Source organism: Eumetopias jubatus, unplaced genomic scaffold, assembly GCF_037043125.1.
Source record: "Eumetopias jubatus isolate StellerSeaLion01/CBP00866 unplaced genomic scaffold, mEumJub1_p1.0 scaffold_16, whole genome shotgun sequence".
Lineage (NCBI taxonomy): Eukaryota > Metazoa > Chordata > Mammalia > Carnivora > Otariidae > Eumetopias > Eumetopias jubatus.
In genome coordinates this window covers 89280194-89302258 of record NW_028274822.1, presented here as the reverse complement: position 1 = coordinate 89302258, position 22065 = coordinate 89280194, and the positions used below count along the sequence as shown (strand labels likewise).

General features: G+C 50.3%; 1 protein-coding gene across 1 annotated transcript in view; it reads right to left on the bottom strand.

The window, feature by feature from the left end:
• Positions 1-212: 212 nt before the first annotated feature.
• Positions 213-22065, bottom strand: part of TMEM132B (transmembrane protein 132B) — a 221093-nt gene continuing 199240 nt past the window's right edge. Inside the window, exons 5-8 of the mRNA XM_088019419.1 lie at positions 8029-8234; positions 4275-4545; positions 2273-2464; positions 213-1361 (exon numbers count right to left, since the gene is read on the bottom strand). Of these exons, the coding sequence (XP_087875545.1) occupies positions 213-1361; positions 2273-2464; positions 4275-4545; positions 8029-8234 (1818 nt within the window). The remainder of the gene's footprint in view (positions 1362-2272; positions 2465-4274; positions 4546-8028; positions 8235-22065) is intronic.

The window sequence follows — 22065 nt, the reverse complement described above, 5'->3', positions numbered from 1 at the left end:
ATCTACAGGTGGCTGCTTTCGAGACATTTCCCGGCTTATAACCCAGCTGCTATAGCTCTCCAGGCCTCTGACACCTGCTCAGAAAGGGATCCCCACCCCAGACCGCCCCAAATGAAGCTTTGTTAAATCATCCCCTATTGCTGAACAAACTCACTGCTCCACCGTTCAAAAAACAGAAGGCATAAAGGTGAATACAAACGTAAGAAAGGAGTTCACATGTGGTCTTGCAGGCTTTCCATATAGTCTCTAAGGTCCCGGGGACCCCCCAGCCCCGTGTCCTGACAGACCCACTTGATGTTGTCCTCACTGTCAAACAGGATGGAGTTGGTGTACGGGCCGCCGTCCTCCGGGAGGATGGTGGTGTAGGAAGTAAACTTGACTCGCTTCCGCTTTGGGCCCGATGGATTTATAGGCTCACTTTTAAGGTCTTTCTCATAGACATAGTCAGAGGGTCTGAGCAGTTGACTATGGAAAGTCTTCTGGGAACCGCCGTTGAGAAGGAAGTTCCTCTCCTCGAACTGCAGGCCCCTGTCTATCATGGTCGTGCACTCCTCTGACGGGAGGGTGATGTCCACGGGGTTCTCCAGAAGTTCTACTTCATTCCCAAGCCAGACCCAGTCATGGGAATGGGGGATGTTGCCTTGCTCGCTCACGGCGAATCTTTTGTGTCTGTATTTCCAAGCAAAGGCCACACAGTTGATCAAGAAGACCAAAATGGCCAGGCAGAAGACACAGAGCAGAGCGTACATGCCGATCTCCAAGTCACTTAACCCCCTGGAGGTCACTGTCAGATCACTGGGATTATTGGGTTCCGGTAACTTCCCTTGAGTGGGGAAGCTTGTGAAGGTGTCTGGACCGCCACTCTTGAGTGACTTCTTACCCTTTCCTTCCTGGGGAGACTGTGGGGTTGTGCTTTTGTTGCTACGTTCCTCTTGGCCAACAGAGGCGCCACGTTGGAACCACTCCTGACCTGCTCTCTCCTGGTTTCCTTCACGCTCTATGGAATTACTGAGATGGTCTTTGTATTCCCGACTGATGCCCTCAATATCGTTGGTGCCTCCTTGGTGCTCATCAATATTTGGTTCAAATCTGACCTTGACATTCCCTTTACCCACGGCAAGAATACTCTTCCTCTTGGTCTTCTGACAGGGCTCACTAATCATCATTTCTAATTTAATCAAGGGCCCTTGTCCTTCACCCTGTGCGACCACAACTGGCCATCTGGACTGAAGGTTTGCTTGGACAGACACCACCATTTCATCCAATGATGACACAGTAACAGAAAAATCCTTGGGATCATAAATGTCTAAGGGTGTCACCGAACCATCACTGAACAAAATCCAAGAACTGACTATTGCTTCCTAAGAAAAATGAAACCAGAGCATTATGTTATAATGAGGTCCGTTCAACTGCAAACATAAATATGATTTCCTATAGAATATTGTTTAAATATACAGACTGAGAAAAATAAACTTCTATGTTTTATAATCTTGAATAGTTCCTGGCATGCCTTGAACTGGCATCCATAACATACTACTGCCCCACTGATGTGAGGAGCAAATGATATACTTTAATGAATGCATTAAAGTGCATATTAATTTATTGCATTGACTTTGACCTTTCTAAAAAACATTTTGAAAGATCAGGCAATTTATCTGAATCAAGATCAGGTGCCACTAATCAGGCTACTGCTCCCAATAATATCACCTTAAACATCCTTTATTAGGAAGCCGGGCTGATGAAACAGAACACGCACCGGCTGAGGGGCCTGGGAGACAGTGCCTTATGAGACGAGCTCACTGGAAAGGCACGGTGCCACAGTGCCTCGGCGAACCTCCTCATGAGTTTAAAGATGGAGGGGAACTTTAGAGTTGGCAAGGACTGTAAACAGTAGCGATTTGGTGCCCTTTAGCCATGCTTGTTCAAGCAGCTGAAATGGAATGTCCAAGTATCAAACACCACCTGCTTTGGCAGGATGACAACATGGGATCCTCTGGTCATGATCTAGCGGGGTGTGCCGAGCGCAGGCAAGGCTGCGGTAAAGCAAATGGTATACGGACACATGGTCGGTGTATAAAAGCATAAACGAGTGACATGTATCTAAGTCACTGGTATTTTTCTCAAAAAGAGATAGGGTGGCCCAGATAAGAAGCAGAAAGAAGCTTCAAAGACCACCCTGTCCCAGCTAATAGTGCCCTACTGATCTCCGCAGACGTGAGAGGGAAGGACGTGGTCTCAACTGACCGGAGACAAAAGGACCCTGGAATCCCACCTGCTGCGGGGCCTGGAGGACGTCCTGGGCAGACACCGTGGAGACAATAGCCCTCTTGTCCGCTCTGTGAGGCTGCAGGGCAAGAGACAAGCCGGCCACCAGCTGCACGCCCAGGTCGGCGATGGTGACGCGGTCATCCAGCACGATCACTGTCTTCTCAGCCAGGATGGAGTCGGACAGAGGTGAGAGCACCTTCAAAGGAAGCGGGCAAGCTCCAGTCTCTGCTGCACACAAGTGTGGGAACCTCCTAACTGACATTTCCACCAATGTGTTCCCTCAGGTCTCTGCTGGAGGCATGCACCCATGGGAACCGTGTGGGTACGTGGTGTGTTGTGGTTCAATGGCACACTCGCCAACCGGAGGAGTATGACACATACCACGCTGGTCCATTTCCTTTCCTCTGATTCAGGCCATGACAATACAAGTGTATTTCCCAAGAAGAGCGCAATTTAACTGCGAGCCAATAGCTAAAGATTGCCCACCTTGGCACCAGGCATTCAGAGAGCGACCGTCTCCCAGCCACTAATATTTAGATGTGAAAATGGCAGGATTGTGGGAAAGCGCCTACAGGGCTCTGCCACCTTCTCGTGCTGCTACCCTTCCAGGGGGCAGTGAGCTGTTCACTACGGGACAACAGCGATCGCGGCGTGGGCTGCTGTGTCACGCTGGGGAGACCACGTAACCAAAGTGGGAGAGGAATTTTTAATGTCCTAAGAAGCCAATGCCTCTAATTTACCTTCTAGTTTGCAACCAGGGGAGACTAACAAATGGAGAGGAATATCCCGTTGGCAGAATTTCCAGAACTGTCCCCCCTCCTCCCAAGGATGTCCTCGACTAATCTCTCAAGCCTGGCTGGGAATGTGATGAGAAATCACTCTTGTGACGATGTTACATTTACACGGCAGGTTCGCTTATCCTGGATTATGCAGGTGGGTCCCGTGGCATCACGTGAAGCCCGTAAAAGCAGGGAGCCTTCCCTGGCTGGTGGCAGAAGGGAAAGCCACAGAGACTCAAAGTGGGAGAGGGACTTGACCCAGCCGTCACATGAGAAGTGGCACAGGTAACCTCCCGGGGGAAAGTGACTGACCCTAGTTGACAATCCACGAGGAAACAGACCGCTCGGTCCCACACCCATGAGGAGGTGCATTCTGCCAACAGCTGAATGAGCTGGGAAGGGACTCTTTCCCCCAAGCCCCCGCATGAGCCCCACCCGGCCACCACCTTCATCTCGGCCTTGCGATACCCCGAGTGCAGAACACAGCCCAGCTCACGTCGACTCCTGACCTACAGAAGTGAATCAATACACTGGTGCTGGTTTTCGCTGCTCAGTCTGTGATGATGTGCTACACAGCAATAGAGAAGTCATACAAAATAGAGCATGTTTAATCCAGCTCCATCAAAATTAGCTTTGGCACCACCTAAAATATGACTTAATTAACTATCAGTGGCAACGCTTTGAATTTTTTACTAAAAAACATGCTACAGCATTTCTGCATAATTATTCCATTAAAACTGACCAGAAAAATAGTTTTACCATTATTCTAATAAAATACAGAGCATGTAATTAGTGGATTTAAAAGTTATTTTTAGTACAAATACCGGCTATTTAAAAATTTTCTGTCCATTGTTCAAAGTGTAATATACAGCTAAGTGGTTAACCCTCAAGGTGGGAAAAATAAAACTAGTTCTCTCAGGTTTGACCACCTTCTGTTAGTGATATACGAGGAGTAAATTATATGGGGGGAAATGTTGCTTCCACTGTGCATTTAATTTAGCTTTGACTGGTGAAAGAAATTAGGTATTTTTTTCTCAGCCCTCCCAAAAATGCAAAAATTAATTTACCTTAGATTCCTAAAATCGATGAATTCTCTTTTTGCTGCTCAGGATGCTCTTATTCACGTGCACATGCGCACACGCACACACACGCGCGCATGCACGCACACCCACACACTCATCGGTACAGACGGGGGGTGGGGCGGGGCACGGAGCGCATGCCCCGTACCTGCACCGTGGTTATCCCCGGCTCCCGGCCCACCAGGGTCCTGCCGCCCAGGAGCTGCGCGATCCTCGGCTCCTCCACCTTCATGAACTCGGCCACGAGGTCAGTGATGTCGAACTGCCAGTCGGGGCCCAGCATGTAGCTCAGCTGACCCGAGTCGCGCGCCTCGGCCGCGAACTGGGTGAGGACGCGCACGGCGGCGTGCTGGTACTGCAGGGAGCACCCCCGGCCCTTCTTCTCCTCGTCCTCCTCGTCCTCGCTCTCTCGCGTGGGCCTGGGGCACAAACAAGCCAGGATGAACGTCGTGGTTGATAAGGGGCTTTGCGCACCCGTCTTCCAGAGCCAGTGTGGCTCTACGGAACACATGACATGGGGTTTCTCCCCACCGGACCCGCCCACCAGTGGTTCCCTCACCGACCGCTCCTCGTCGGTGGCCCCGGTGCGCCCGGTGTGCCGCCACCTGCTCGGAGCGTGGAAGGCAAGCACCACCCCACCTTCAGGGCCCAGCGCCGCCGGACACTCTGCCCCACACAGGCAGAGGCTGGGGCCCCGTCCTGCGTTCTGGAACTCTGCAGTTTGAAACTGTCCCCCCCCCCACCCCCCGCCCCGGCGGGAGACGTGAGGTCCCAGGTGGGAAGAGCTGCTGGGACCGGTTTCCATTCCTCCAGCCCCGCACAGGCCTGGGCATATCTCCTTCGGGAGTGACCCCCAGAATGCTGCCCCTCTGCTCCCTCCAGGTGTGCGTGAGGGTCACCATGGTCAAGGTGCGAGCAGGCAAGGACAGCCCCTGGGGGATGGGAAGACCATCATGATCCACTGGCGTGGGACAGCTTGGCACCGGCTCTGGGCTGGCCAAGTCCCTCTGCTCCGGACAGGGTGGCTTTCTCTGAGCTCTCGGAGGCCGGGGGGCCCTTTCCCAACCTCCCATCGCCCAGTTCCGCAGTGCTCAGCACAGAGCAGCCGTGGAGTCCTGCAGGAGTCGGGGGCACCCTGGCTCACGGGTCCTCGCCTGCCTCGCCCCTCCTCCTGTGGGCCCAGCCCCTCCTCTCAACCGGCCTGTGCACATGCCCCCAGAGAAACCCTCATAGGCTCTATTCCAGAACCTTCCCCTCAAGATGAACCTGTCCTGAGTGCTCTGCGAGAGGACCTTGTCTGGCGACCAGTCGACAACCATCAGGTGTCAGGAGCGACAGTGCAGAGATTCACACGCCCTGAGTCATGCCTACTGTGTGCTGGGTCTGGCTCGACGCACTCAGGTGACCATGAGAGCTGACACACATGGACCGCATCCCACATGCCAACCACATACATTTGACTCCTTTAATCTCCACCCCAAGGAGGGAGGGTGTTTTATTATCCTGATCTTACAGTGGGAAGCCAAGGCACAGACAGGAGAGGCCACTCGGCCCCGGCCACCCAGCTAGCAGTCTAGAGGCAGCACCCACACCCAGGCCACTGTGCCCCTCTGTGCCCTCTTCCTCTTTATAGCGAACTCTGTTCATCTTCAAAACAGCCACAAAACATGTCCCTATTTCTCCACGAAGACGCCGGGGCTCAGAGTGGTTAGCACGTGGTCTAGACAGCTGTGGAGCAGTGAATTTACAGACTTCCATTTGACTTCTGAAACCCACTTTCTTTAAAATAGATCCTTCTGCCTCCCTGAAAGGTCCCACTGGGAAAATAATAGGAAGCATTTTGGGTTTCCCAAAGTGAGGGGTGAGTATCTCTGCTGGTAGGCAGGATGGTTTTGTGTGGTGAAGGGACATAGGATCAAAACCTTGGAATGACATTCGGAAAAGTTATTCCCGTTTACTTTTCAGTCCTTCTGATTACATCACAGGGAATGAAGGTCTCTGGTGCTGAGGGGTCTCTAACGCTTATCTGACACCTGCTAGTCGACTTACTAGAGACCAGCTCACACGGACAAACAGCAGTATCTGTGCAGAATGTAATACTGACACTTTCTTTTCTTTGCGTTAATTTTTACCAGTTGGCCAGTTTTGAAAGCAAGGTGAAATGTCCCTTAATTACATGAATAACACTGAAAAAAGAGCAAAATTATGTATATATTATGGAAGGGGCAGTATCATAAACGTGGTGAATGAATAAATGAAGTTATAGAGATACCATATGCATGAAACAGTTCTGTTCTTTTAGGACAGCATTCTATTATTTAAAAAAAAAAACTTTAAATTTCGAATCAGAATTTCACAGTAAGTTAGAAAACAACGTACAGGGAGGCCCTGAATGCTCTGCACCACTCCTGTTGAGTTAACATCCCCCATATTCACAGTCCAATGCCAAGATCCAGAAACGGATGCTGGTACAAACCACAGAGTTTATTCCGATTTCAACAGTTTAACCAGGACACATGTGTGAGTGTGTTTCTATGCAATTCTGTCACCTGAGGACTCATGTAACCATCACAACAATCAAGGCACAGAACTCGTCCGTCCGCACAGGGGTGCCCGGGGCTCCTCCTTCATACTCTACACCATCCCGAACCCATGGCGACCACCAGTCTGTTGTCCGTTTTCCGCATCTCTGTAAAAGGGACCATACAGGATGTAAGCTCTGAAAATGCTAACAAGGGTGTCGAGTCACTGCGTGACCCATTCATCGCTGCTGGGAGCATGAAATGGGACAACCTCTCTGGAGAATAGTTCGGGAGCTTCTTTTAAAACTAATGCCCTATTCATACGACCCAACAATTACAGTCTTGGGCACTTTCCCCAGAAGATTCATGTGCCCATGGAAACTTGTCGCAGCAGCTCTGTCTGTGAGCGCGCCCAGCTGGACACAGCAGGAGTGGCCTCCCGCAGACAGCTGATTCATCACACTGAGAGAGGACACACCATGGATTACCACTCAACACTATGGATACGGGAACTCTCCTTACAGCCAACAACGGCGGTGGATCTCAGGGGATTTATGCTGGATAAAAACATATCCATTTTAAAAGGTTACACATCGCATAGGATAGCTACCAGCTAGAGAAAACTTTGTTTTCAAGGGGTCAATGACGGGTCAGGCCCACCTGGATAATCCCACATTTTAAGACTGATGGATTTAGAAGTTTAGTTACACCGGTAGAATCCCTTCCCAGAAGTACCAGATCAGGGTCCGAATGAATAACCAGGAGATAGGAATCTTATAGGGTGTCATCTTTAGAATTCTGTCTACTCCACAACGTGTCACTTCATACTCGGGACAGCTCTCTTCAGTAATATTATCATCTCCATTTACAGATGAAGACACTGAGGAACAGAGAGGTTCATCAACTGGCCCAAGGTCACACAGCTCTATATGGGGAAGCCAGGGTAAAAACTCTGGCTTCATTCTAGAGCCCACAACTTAACCACCATGCCACGCTCCACAGATGAAGGCTGACATTTACAAGCAGGGACTTGAGAACAAACAACACAGGGAGGAACAACGGGGAAATAGGGAATAAAAAAATAAGTGTACCCCACGCGAGGTACTTCTTACGCAGTGCAACATTATCCTGAATTCCGGCAACTACTCCCTGAGGTGGATACTATTCACAGGTCCAGGATGATTTCCTCGTCAAAAGGCTAGTAAGTACCCAAGTCAGATCCATCTGAACCCCGACCCCAGACCACTGTGACCCACTGCGGATGCTGCTTCCCTGGGGCCTGGGCCCCTAAGGGCCATCTGCCTCCCGCAGTGATCCTGGTCCCTGGAGCCTGAGACCCCCTGGCCCTCTGTGGGACTCACCCCTCCCTCGGCTCCTCACCTTCTGTTGGAGGCCACGGGGATCCTCCAGCCTTTGATCTGGCTCAGCTCCGTGTCTGAGATCTCAATCTGCAGGGGGAGCCTAGGCGCCCAGACGGTGACCTCCAGCTGGGAGGTGAAGTGCTGGTGCGTGAAGTTCACAGTCGTGTCCACTTTGCTCTTCATTTCCTTCCCGTTCACAAAAATGGAATCGCAGTGGTTGGAGACCTTTGGGAGAGGCAGAATCTCGAGATGCATCAGCAGGAAAACACGGGACACAAGGGGCAGTGAAAGTTCATGAACTCTGATTTATTAGACACCGAGACAACCAGAAGAACATGACTCGAACAAAAGGTAATTTGTAGGCACTAATTAGTGACAAATACTGATAAACAGACTCCAGGAAAACCATTTCGTATTACAAAATACTGACAAGCAAAACCATAAACATAATTTAATGGAGTTCTATAACCTTTGTTGCCTCTTTTGTGTGTTTTTTTCTTTACCTCACCTTTTTTATGTACTCAAACCGCCACTAATCAAACCCCAGGTGGAACATACTTCACTCTTGCACCATATTTGAAGATGCATAAAAGGTAGCCATATGTTGCTAAAAAAAACCCACTTTATTCAAGCCATAAAGAGGATCTTTTCCAAAAAACCAAGGAAGCTTTGCACTAGATGCAAATCTTTGTAGGAAAATACTCACAAAATGTGGATATAATTATCTGTGCTGGAATTCCAGAGGGAGCATGTTGTTATGGGGTTTTGGCTCAGCAAGCAGGGCTGCCCTTTCACACGCCTGTGTTAGCCGGCTACGCATCACACAATTCCAGCCTCCATCTAGCTTCCCTCTTCCGGATAAACCAGTAAAATGTGGGTGACGTCTCTCCTGGGCCATCAGAAAAACGTCATTTAGGTATGGGGGGAGGGGGAGGGGAGGAGGGTCACTTTGGGTGCAGAGAAGGCACCAACCAACAGTTCATCACCGAATCACAACTGCGAGGGGCCCATGACCTCATAGTCCAGGGGAAGAGCCAGGGACCAGCGATGTGACAAAATGGGCTCAGGTCCCACACTGCTTTCAGGGATGCAAGCCACAAACAAGGACTTACTCTTGAACTTCTCTTCCTCGCCAGGGTTGGTACCCACAGCCCAGGCCTCCCCTGTGAGCCCCAGATGCTCACGTCCGGAGCAAGGTCAGAAATGCCAACTTCCAACCTCTAAGAGTAAACCTCCTTGTTGTTTGAGATAAATTATCATCCCGCACCCACCCACCCCAACCCCCCCCCCCGGCACTCAACCCGAGAAAAAGAGTCCTTGAGCATGAATGTGCCCCCAGGAGGAGAAGGAAGAGATGCGCCCTGTTCATTTAGAGGGAAATCGAAGACCAAAAGGAAAATGAGCAGCAGGACGCTGAGCCCTCTCCTCGAGCCTCCAGGCCTCTGGCCACATCCACCTGTTCATGTCCCCATGTCTTCACGGGGCATCTTTAAGTAGAACTGACCAAGGTCACTAACGGGAATGTGGGCTGAAATCCCAGTGACACTGACCGGGTAACCCCAGGCCTCAGAGCAATGAACAGGGTGCTGGAGGGCGACCGCGTCGGGCTGGCTCCATGCATGGGGCCCCCTGCCCATCCTGTGATGACTGAGCCGCCTGCAGTCCGTGCCCTTCAGTGACAGGGAGAAGAAACACGATGAACCGAGAAAATCAGCTGTCTTCCGGGGTGTGCCCGAGGAATATAAGTCTACATGATTGTGCCCAGGATTGTGAAGACAGCAATCAGAACAAGATCTTCAATTAGAGCAGAAATGGAATGGGGGACCACGTTCTTATTTTAAAATCCTGTGGTGCTGACATGGTGTTGGGCCCAGCTGCCCTTCCTTCAGGTACTCGGAAAGGGGTGGGAGCCCCGCTGGAGCACTCACTGGGAGACAGACCCCAAGACCCCTGACTGCCGCTGGACTCAGCAGCAACTGCAGACCTCCCTCAAGAGAACGGGGCTCCTCACCGACGGCCATGCTGCCTTCTCCCCGGCTCAGCTGGTCTGCACCGGCCCTAGAACGTTCCTGATCCCACCTCCTGCAGTATAGACCTCAACTCTCCTGCATTTGTGGAAAATCCTGGTTTCTCCTTGTTTATTGCTACCCCCCAACACACACACTCCCACTTTAAATCACCTTGAAACACATCCCACCAGCAGGAACATACCTGTTTTGGAAACCGCGAGGCCCTTTCTGTGCATAGGGAATTTCAGAGCTTGTGCAGACTGAAACCCACCTCATCTTTCAGGCGATGAGGGATGGCCGAAATGGAAAAACTTAAATTAAGAATGTAACAAAGTCACAGGCCTTAGAAATTCATTTGATTTTTTTCTCCTGGGACATGCATATCCTTGAAAGAAAGTATATGTTGCCATCCTTAACTAATTCGATTAAAACAGCTCAAATGAGGCCAGTCCTGCTGAATGCTAAGCCCTGAGGTGCACCACATTGTATACAACTTATATCAGATATATGGACTGTATGTTTGTTTTCCCCGGAAATTTATATGTTGAAACCCTAATCCCCGATATATCTGGAGATGGGGCTGTAGGGTCATGAGTGCGGAGCCCCATGGTGAGATCAGTGCCCTTAGAGGAAGAGACCCCAGGGAGCTTACTTCCTCCGCCTGCTTCACCACATGAGAATAGGACCAGAAAACCATTGTCTGTAACCCAGTGTTTGGCTCTCCCCAAACACCCACCCACACTCTGATCTCAGACTTCCCTACTTTCAGAACCACTGAGAATAAATGTTTGTTTGTGGACACCTTATTGTTTGCGGACTCCATGTTCTCAACTTCATCACCTTGCTAACATTGCTCCCATCACTGTCGCGGTCGCAAGGGGGAAGGATGCAGAGCGGTGAACTTTGAGTCCCTGGTCCACCCACGCACATGCTCCTAGCCAGGGTCAAACACGCCAACGCTCTGTCCTCCCATGTCAGCCCTCACGTGGGGATGACCACAGGATGGACACGGGAGGGGGCAGGGCCGGCAGTATGAGGAGCTCCTGCGCTGGGGCTCGCCGGATCGGGGCGAATCCCAGCTCTAGCACGGGTCGTCGGGTGGCCTCAGGCAAGTCGCTTCACACTTCTCAGCCTCATTCCCTCTTTTGTAAAATAAAGAGAACCTCACAGGATGAGTTTTTAGGATTTCAGATTATGGTGTAGGTGAGATGTGTGCGTGTGTGTTTCCTCCCGAGGGTTCAGTATTTGCTTATTCAGTGTCTACAGTGACCTTACGGGACACGGCTCCCACGAATAATGAGAACGGAGATAGCAGGCACCTCCCGTTTACACGGACCTCAGTGCCTGCAGCCGTCTCTTCTCCACACACAGTCCCACGAGAACTCTGCGAGGCGGGCATCATGATCCTCACTTCCCCTGCATTGAATCCGGAGTAGAAAAGAGAGTTCCACTTGCCCCGGGCTCTGGGGGTCTGTGTGCAAGGATGTGAGCCCTCGGCCCCCATTACGGCTGGCCCCTGGCCCAGGGCTCCTTCCTCGTCCTGCTCACATCAGGCCTCTCCAGCCACTTCCTGTCCACACCGGGTAAAATCCAAACTCCCGATGATGGCGTACTGGCCTGACGACCCGGACCTCCTCCTCCTCCATCAGGGACACCCCGCCCCCGGCACAGGCTCCCTCCTCGGGGTCCTCCTTCTCTCCCTGGAGCTCTCCTGGGCTCGTCCCCCTCCCAAGGCCCTGCCAGGACCTGTCCATGCCTGAGATCTGCCTCTTGTCCAGGTCTTGCCTACTGGCCATCCAACCACACGCCAGCACGTCTGCCCCAACATACGCACACCTTCTTCCTCTCCAATAGGACTAAGATTTTACTCGGAAAACCCACGGCCCCCCATCCACCATAGGCCCCGCCAAGCCAGTCATTCTACCCCATTCTCCTTGCCAGTGATTGGCTTAGGGAAGACAGTGTGACACAGTTCTGGCCAATGAGGTTCATTCTATCCCATTCTCCTTGCCAGTGATTGGCTTAGGTTAGACGGTGTGACACAGTTCCAGCCAATGAGGTTCCCTCTACCCCATTCTCCTTGCCAATGATTGGCTTAGGGAAGACCGTGTGACATAGTTCCGGCCAATGAGGTTCATTCTACCCCACTCTTCTTGCCAGTGATTGGTTTAGGGAAGACTGTGTGACCCAATTCTGGCCAATGAGGTGTGAGAAGCTCACGGGGATGCCGGGAAGGGTGTCCTTGCTCCGAGATGCACAGGAAGCTGCCTTCCTTCTCCTACTGGATGTTGTCACCCCACATATGACACGAGGGACTGCAGCAGTGACCTCAGAGCCGTGAGGGAGCTGGCCACGGACCAGGCTGACGCTGCGAGCATGGAAGCACAGAAGGGCAGAAGCAACCACATCCTCGGACCAGGATGGACCACAGGACCAGCCCACCTGTAACCACCCAGCCGCCCGCCTTCTTATCCAGGTGATTTACTTTCTCTCATTGTTACAGCCGTTTGGTCCATGGTTTTCTGTTATTTGCCACCCAAATCAGCATAAATCTTATAGGACAGCTGGGATGTCACTCCGCCCAAGGCGTTCCTTGAGTCACCTCTAATTTACACTTGGCACTCCCTCACCTGGTCACTCTGCACCTTCAGTACGCTGTTTTCCTCGGATTTACTGGGTGTGCTCCTGTGTAGACTATATCCACAATATGTCCGCATTGTCTATAGCGTATCACTTACAACATTCCTGTCGTGCGGGTCACATGGCTTACCCCGTACTGATTACACCGGATCACTCTACCTATGCAACGCTACACCATTTGCCTTTCATTACTTAGCACCATCTGAATGCTCCTGCTTGTTTTCTTGTTCTTATCTCTTTCTCCATCTGGAGGTGATCTGCTTGACAACATGGACCTGCCCCCTCTTAACTGCTGGGTCTCCACATCTAGCCCAGCCCATGGCCCCCTGAGGTGTTCAGCAGATAGACACTCAATGGGAAGAGGTCTCAACGGTTTCCTCTGGGTGCCCCCACGAGAAGCACGTCTGAGTAAGAAGGGGAGGAGGGGCCTTAGACAAGGTCATCATGTCAACGGCAATCAGACAAAAGAGGAGACAGACCAGGAGGAGAAACAAAGAGCAAAGCTCAGGAAGTCACAGGTCAAAGAGCTGACACACTGCATTCGTAGTATGAATGTGGCCTTTTGGCTAGGAACTGAGATCTGTGTGTCATGTCACGTGTGTGTGTGTGTGTGTGTGTGTGTGTGTGTGTGTGTGTGTGTGTCGGGAGGGCACAGGAAGACCGACGGCAAAGAAAAGGTCAGCCTCCCACCTCTCATCTAAGTGATACCTTCAGGGCTCTCTGAGCCCCAAAAGGAGCATCGAACATGAAATGCTGTGAATCCTAATATGAGAAGAGCCCAGGACAGGAACGTGGACGTTGGAAGCAGACGCCCCCCGCCATGTTAGCATGTGAGTGTGTGCGAGATGGCTTGTGTCACCTTGGGAAGGTTGCCTTCAGAGGTTAATGTTTCACTGTCAAATTATACTTATGCAGCTACATTATTTCGAGTAATAGAGGAAAATACAGGCTCTCCAGATGAAAACAAAAGTTTCCTTGGGGGTCCTGTAAGATAAATCATTTACTTCATTTTCTGCTTAAAAAAGAAGCAAGAATTGAGTCTATGTATAGCTGCCCTCTGAGTTTGCCATGCCCGTGATCCGTCCGTCTGTCCCGAGAGAAAGTGGACTGCACGTAAGGTTCCTCTTGAGACCCTTCCCCCACCCCAAGAAAGTGCTAGAAAGGAAAAACCTACATGGTCAGATAGTGTGTTTCCCACAATTCTCTCTCTCTCTCTCTCTCTCACACACACACACACACACACATACACAAATGATGAAGTCCCATATTAAGATCGGTGAAAGAAACTAAGAGAAAACCTTTGATATTTGACTGTTGTCCAGATCAAACAATTTGTATTTATCACCATGTTTAGCAAAAAGCACTGTGTGTGAGCAGTAGGTTCTCACAAAGTGTTTATTTTGCCTTGAGTTTGAACACTTCCAAGAAATACAAAAAGGAGTAATAACTGTCATGGGCTTACTATGCACTTACCATGCATTGTTTTAAAACTATATATAGAAGTATACCCATTAAATCCTCCAAATGCTCCATGTTAGGTGTTTTGTTCCCCAGAGGATGGACAGGGAACCTGAGGCCCAGGAGAGGCTGCTTGTCCAGGGATCAGAGCTGGTGAAGGGCAGGGCAGGGGTTCGCACTCGGCCCCTCTGAATCAGGGGGCTTCTCAGAACTGAGTGTTATCACTTCAGTGCGACCTGCACAAGGAGAGACACAGTCCTGCCCCCAAAGGACTTGACTGGGAAAAGCAAGACCTAAATACACACGCCAGGATTTTGTATTGTATCCACCTTACTGAGGTCTACTTTATGTTCTGTGTCTGTGTGAACGTACACTTGGTGGAGTCTGCAGTGCACACACCCATGAAACCACGACCACACTCAGACACAGGACATTCCCATCGCCCCAGAAAAGACCCCTTGCGCCTCTTTTTGTCCACTGCTCCCCCTTGCCTCTGCGTCAGGTACCGTGGATGTGCTCCGCGTCACTAAGCATTAGGTATTACTAATTAGTAATAACTAACTAGCTAGATTAGTTCAGACTAGCTTGATCCTTTGTCCTCAAGGCCAGGGACAGGGAACAAAAGTAACACTTGGTGTCCCAGACTGGGGTCCGGAGACCAGGGTCCTCGATCAAAGGCTTCCCTCATGATGTTTGAACATCACTCCCCATCCTGCAGGGCCAGACTCTGCACCTGTGACCCGGGGGGCACTAAGCCTTCCAGCTCAGTCACTGCTCTGTGATTTAGAGAACACAGAGACAAGCTCAGGGCCACGGTGTATTCTGATGTAACATAACTTTTCTCTGCCTGAGATCCCTCATCTGTAAAATAAGAATAAATCATCCATTCATTTAACAAGTGTTTCGTTAATGTCATCTGAGACCCAGGAACTGTCCTGGGTGCTGGGGAGGGAGAGATGGACAAGCTGAGCACCATGCAGAGAGGGCACATCAAGTTGCTAGGTGGGTTTGAGAGGAAGCTGGAGCAGGTGTGAGCACAGGCAGTGGTGATGGAGGGGCCCTCTCAGAACGGGCAGGGAGGGCCCCCCCTGAACAGGTATTATCTGAGCAGAGACTTAAATGAGGTGAGGAGTGAGTCAAGAGGACGCACACATCTCTGAAAGTGGAGGAAACAGAGTGCAAAGGCCCTGAGAAAGACATTCTTGCCACGTTCAGGGACCAAAAAAAGAGGGCAGGTGGGCACAAGGGTAGCTGGGGGAATGGATTTTACCCCATACGTGAGGACAATGAGAAGCTGAGGAGTCTGGAGCAAGGACGTGGCACGTTTGGACAGAGTTAACAGGAAAGCTCGGGCAGGATTGCAAGAAGTGGGTACCATGTGGGGTCCACCAAGCCGATCCGACAGTCACACAAGGGTGGTGCTGGTCAGGGCGGGAGGGAGGGAGGCATTGAGAAGTGGCCCGATTCAGGATGTATTCTGCAGGTAGCCCTGGGCAGGATCGGCTACTGGAAATGAGGCTGGATGCAAGAGAGACAGAGAAGCCACGGGTTTTGGTCTGAGAGCCCAGACGAATGGCACTGCCATCCCCGAGATGAGGGAAGGCTGCAGGAGAGGCAGACCTCGGAAGAGAGAAAGGATCCAGGGTTCTGATTTGAAAATATTAAATCCAAAATGCTTATTAAACATTCAGATGAAGATGCAAAGTGAGAAGTTGGAGACCTGAGTTTCGAGCTCATGAGAGAGATCCAGGATACAGAAATCACAGTATTCAGAGCCAGGAGACTGAGTAATACCACGCATGGAAGCCTTGAGCCTGCCAACACTTAGAGGTCACAAATAAAACGACTGAGTAAAGGACACTGAACACACCAGTTCGTGACGAAGGAAAAGCACAGGAGAGAAGGGGTCTCAGCTGGTAGGTGACAGAGGTACTTGGAGAAGAGAATGTGACTGATTATCGGTGCTGCCGGGAAGTCAAGTGAGGCTTGGATAGAAGTCTGACCTCTGGCATGAGCCATGCAGGACCACGTGGAGACCTTTACACCGGGCGCTAGGGAGCCAAAGAGGCAAACACCTGAGGGGGGGTGGGCTCAAGACAGAATGGGATTGGGGGAGGGGACTACAGAAAACTTTTTAAGGGAGGTCTGCCATAAAGGGGGGGACAATGGATGAGAACACCTGTTCTAAGTGTGATATATGATGAACCACAAAATTCACTTAGCCTGGCACATGGTGGGTGCCCCAAAATACCACAAGTCATCCTAATTTCACTAACAGTAGTGGTAAGAGTAAGTAAATACAGCTGCCACACTGAACTTCACCAGGTCTGTTGGCGAGTTGGCCGCAGACTGGAACAGCGGTCAGACAGCAAGTGTCTGTGAGTCCCGACTGTCTGTCCAGCTCAGATGGCCAATTTTCCCAGCATTCCCAGCTTGAACTGAACAGCCCCTCAGCCCCACACCAAACCTACCAAATACCCACTATGAGTGTGGATACTGAGGTCAGAGAAGAAATTCAATGCCTGACCACCTGGAGCTTACGGCTAAAAACAAGCAAACAGAATCAACATTTCCTGAGTGAGCACCAAATGTAAGTCGCTGATAGAACACTGCATGGTCATAAGGCTCCGGTACCCCTGACCCGTTGCGTAGCAAGAAGAAAAGAAGACCTCGTCAGGGAGGCTTTTCAATCCAGTCCTCCAAATAGGAAACAGGACAGAATCACAGACAGAAGTACAAGTTAGTAGTTGGCCAACTGGTGGCAACACAGAGCAAAGCCTTTTTCAGAAGAAAAAAAGAGTAGTTTCCCAGGTCCAGAGGTGGGGATCCGTGAGGACCTCTCTTACACATTTATGACCTCTCTCATCCCCCCAGCTGCATGGTGGGTTGATAGGAGGGAGGAAGACAGGAAAAGCAGGGGGAAGCAGGGGTACTTCTTTAAAGATGGAACCTAACAATACTCCATTTTACAGTGTATAAAACACTATGGCGTCTGAGATTCTCGGTTGCCACATGTGGCAGATTTCAAGACTGTTCCCCTAACTGTACCCTTATCCTTTGCCCTCTTGGTGTTTGCAACCCTAATGAGCTGAACCCCAGCAGACCTGAAGACCCACAAGCAATGACAAACTACTTGTGATGGCCTGCAATTGAGATATGGGGGTTGTTTGTTACGTAGGAATTACTAACTGATGTACTTGATGATGATGTGTTGTGAATCACACCCACTGTAGAAAATACATTTAGCTTACATTATGATCAACACACAAGAAGTATGGACAGAAAGTACGGGCAGAAGCTAAAGTTTCGTGAAAAACTACTTACTTACCCTCACTACGTGTAAGTCACTCTGAATTTTCTACCCTGTTCTGTTCCATCCAATTCTATTCACTTCTCTCAATGCCAATCCACTCTGAGCCAACCCATGCCATCACTTTTTACAAAATGCTGGTGAGAGCCCATAAAAAGTGGTCCTTAATTTCAAAAACCCTGCACTTGAGCATTGTGGGAAAGTTCTTCTTTATTCCATTTTACAGATAAGGAAACTAAGGCTTAGGTCACTGGGTTAGTCGTGGAGAGGGAGAGCCAGCGTTCCAAGCTGTGTGCTGCCCCAATAGTCTCCTGTTTTATTGGTTAAATAGTGGCTGTGGTAACCTCTGATCCTCTCTCTCTATTTAGTTTGTTCTTGGTTTTCACTTAAAGTATTCTTAAAATAAGAGGCCTGGGTTATTCCCTGCTGAATAAAAATCAGAGATAGGATCAAGTCAGCCAGGTCCAGTTTCAATCCAGAGATGTAGAAGGCCACAAAGAGCATTCCTCCCACTCCTATCAAACTTGCAGAGTTAAAACGTCTTAAACCCATCAGAGAACTGAGCTGTGGGGCTCCAGACAACCCTGGAATCTGGAGAAAGACACATGCCCACAGGGAGAAAGGGAGACTGAGCATGCACTTCCCTGGGGCAGAGACTGCTGGATGCCACATAAACCAGTAAAAGGAATCCAGGTGAAAATTTTTACGGACTTGCCAAAGACCAAGTACGGGCTGCTGTGAGTGGAGGGGAAGGCCCTTGGGTCTGTAAATGTAGGGGAGTCTGTATCCCCTGTGATCTCTGTGAGTCCCACCAGGCACTTAGGACGGAAGATGGGAGAATGGCCGGAGACAGCTTCCTTCGGGGGCCACTCTGCACAGTGCCCTATGAACAAGGCTCTTCCGTTCAGGAAGAAGTATGATAACACTGCCACTTTGCATACTACTGGAATCCACTGCATCTAAAGGAAGTAGTTTGCGTTCAATTTAAGTTGCTTCATTAAAAAGTCCTGCATTACTCTGGCAGACAGCCATGTGCTCAGATGTATACAATGTTCAAAATGTATACAGTAAGAATCTCCAGGACCTAACATGCACCTGTCCCCAGTGGGTCCTCAGATGATGCTAGGCTATCATGAATCAGATGCATTCACCTCTCTGACATAATCGTCTATCCCTTCCCTTCGGTAAATAAGCATTAACACGCCACCTTGGTCATCTAGAACATTACTGAGCTATGCTCCATAATACCATGTGACTGTGAGAAGCATAACCTGAGTCTTAGCTCCCTCTTCTGCAATGTCATTTGGCCTCACTTGGCACAAACCTAGCATTTGCCTATAAAATATACCTTTCTTTTCTCAATGACCCATGCAGATGGCAGTTAGGTTCTGAAGTTAACGGAGGTAAAATTGCACCCAACCAATATTATACAAGAAGATCTCTGTTTTCCTTTATAAGGCATAGCATTTATGATTTTTAATACAAAAGTATGTACAATAACATGTATGTATGTGAGTAATATGTATAATTGACATGTAGCACACAGCTGCAGAGATGCGTGGTATCTGCAAGTCATTCCATTATTTCTCTCTGCTTGGAGCCCTCGAGCAATGCAGAGGACTCCAGTGTGTTGGCTCTTCCAGCTGTTGTCACTGCCTACGCCCTCTGTAAAGACCTTCCAGTCTCTCCAACATTTCATGGGTCCAGGGTTGCTCTGTGGCCTCAACACGTTCTTCAGCGTCCTCCTGAATGGGAAGAGGTCAATGAAGCCATCACAACCCACTTGCCCAGCCCCCAGAACTATGCCCCAGGAGTCTTTGACGACGGTGGGCAGAAGCACATTGTGCCGATAGGTACCGACTTACACTACCAGGCAGAGTGGCACAGAGCCAAATGATCAGATGCATCATTCATACATATATATGTGTATGTATATATGTCAATGTGAATGCACGATATTTGGGCCAAATGCATATAGTTGAATTGTCAAAAGTTAAATAACCATGTGATAGAGCTCCGAGCCCTTTGGGTCATGAAGACAAATGCAAATGTCAGAACCGAAATCAAGTAGCAGTGTCTGCATCTACCACCAATGTTACAAGTTGCTCACATATTCTTTAGACTATCATAAAAAATAAATACGCAAAGTCAAACAATTCTCCTAGAGCCCTCTAGGAGAAAACATCCATGGACTCTGGCTACAGGAACCTTATATCCACCTTTTTTTATCTTCATATGCTAAGACTTACCCTATTCACGCTTACTTCTCTGCCCCTCCTAAATTGTAAGGCAAGTCTTTTGAGGACAAGCATGTTGCCTTATTTGATTTTCTGCAGCCAGGGTCATGGCCTGGGGCCTGGGGCCTTGTGGACACACAAGAACTGTGCAGTGGCGGGGCGCCTGGGCGGCTCAGTCGTTAAGCGTCTGCCTTTGGCTCAGGTCATGATCCCAGGGTCCTGGGATCGAGCCCCACGTCAGGCTCCCTGCTCCGCGGGAAGCCTGCTTCTCCCTCTCCCACTCCCCCTGCTTGTGTTCCCTCTCTCACCGTGTCTCTCTCTGTCAAATAAATAAATAAAATCTTAAAAAAAAAAAAAAACTGTGCAGTGGCCATGAGAGGGACCGAGTGGGCTGCTTAGGTTTGTGCAGCTGGTGGCTGCCCGTCTGTGAGTCCCTCCGCACCCCCCAGCCAACAAGGCCTCAGCAGCTCCGCTGGTCCCGCCAAGGCCCCCACCCTCAGGAGACTCCCCGAGTCTGCCTTTCCAGGCCTGACCACAACTTTGCACTCAGTCACATTTCTTTTCGTCCATTCCTTCTCATGCAGGCCGGTCTGGCTTCCCGAGCTGGACCACGCCTGGGAGGTGCCCTTTCTTCATCTCTCTGAAGTGGTGATTCCAGAGCCAGCCTGTACCTGCCTGGCTCTCTAGGCCCCTCGGCAAGTGCACACCTCGGGGGCCGGTGTGGGCAGAACGGAGGCCGCTATGCTTCTGTCCTTTCCCATCTAACACACAGCCTCATTTCAGAAACCTGAGGTCCCGGTGCTGAAAGAGACCTGGGAGATAAAAACCGATGACGCCCCACACCACACAGAGGTGTAGCCCCGGGGGCGGGGGAGCGTGGGACAAGTCCGTCTTAAAGGCACAGAGAGTTCACACGAGTCTGGGGTTCAAACTCAGGCCCAGCGAGGGGCCAGTGATGACATCTGGCAGGTTCTGGGGAGGACTGCGAGGGCACAAAATGAACCCAAGGGTCGCAGCCCTGGAGGAGGCGGCAGTGGTTGGTCGAACAATCACCTACAGGATGGTCCGGCCTCCCTGGCTTCACTCCACTTGAACTACAAGGAGGGGCTGCTGGTCATGTGCAGCCGAGGAGCCCAGGACACCTCCTGCACAGGATGACCCCGACACCCCCCTCTTGTCCAACTTCCTCTCCCGCTCAAGGGACGGCACTAGCGCAGGGCACAATTCCCGCATTCTGCTTGCTGGACCACGTCTGTGCAGAAATAAAATAATTCTGGTCCTTCCGCACTAGGAGCAAAAAAATCTCTGTCCAAATCATATTCAGCAAGGTTTGAGCCAACCCTCACAAACAAGTGCTTCCAAAACTTTCTTTGCCCCTTAAACAAAACTACACCAGCAAATTAGGCCCAAGATGATGATTTGTTGTAAAGTTTAGCATACGCTTATCTACGGAATGTTTTCATGTTCACATCTCATCCCTTGACACTGGGATATTTTAAAAGCACCACCAACGCTTGTTAGCTTAGGAAAAGATCCAAGCACTTTGTATTCATCAAACGGTGCCGCAGAAGGGATTAGGAGCTGTTTATCTGGTGAAAGCCCAGCATATGGCCCTGCCCAGCCTCCCGCGCCCACTCTGACCACACTCACTGAACCTGCTGGAGAGAGGCGCCGGTAATTAGGTTCCATTGGCGCAGATGCCAGAGTCACAAGCTTAGGTGTTCGGGGTTTGCACATAAATTAGTCGCATAAAAGAAGAGCATTTTGGCAGGATAAGCATATTTGCAGGGGAAAGAGAGCGTTCATGCTTTCCAAACTTATTTTAAAAGCACGCACTTATGAAAATTTTTTTAGAGCATAAACTTTTCTGTCAAAGAATACTGTGAATTATGAACTCTGGGCATACAAACTGGCAGCTGAGAGATTTCATCTCTGAGACTCCAGGCAAAGAGAAAACATAAATGCAGATGATGGTCCTAGCCACCAGTTGCTGCAAAACCAGAATGTACAAGAGAGGGTTGTGAAGGTCCAGCTGGGAAGCACTGGCAGAGACCAGATGTGCACTCGGCTGCCAGGACAGGGCTGGGCATCCCGAGTCATACTCCCAGTGACCAGCTCCGGGGAGCCCGGCCTGGCTGTCAGTCACAGGGGTTAGCAAGCAGTGCCTCACTGCACGGAGTCACCGGATGCTCCCCGATGGCCTCTGCATCCGTCCCAGCATGGCCTGGGCTACATGAGATTCTGGGTATCAAAACTCTGCTCTGCCCAGACTGAGAAGTAGCCCCGCGGTGAAATTATAGCAGTTCTTACGTTGAATGACTCAGCTTTGTGGAACCCCCTACTTAACATCTGCAGCACATAAATGTAATCGCACTTAGCATATTGTTCTATTTCTCACCTAG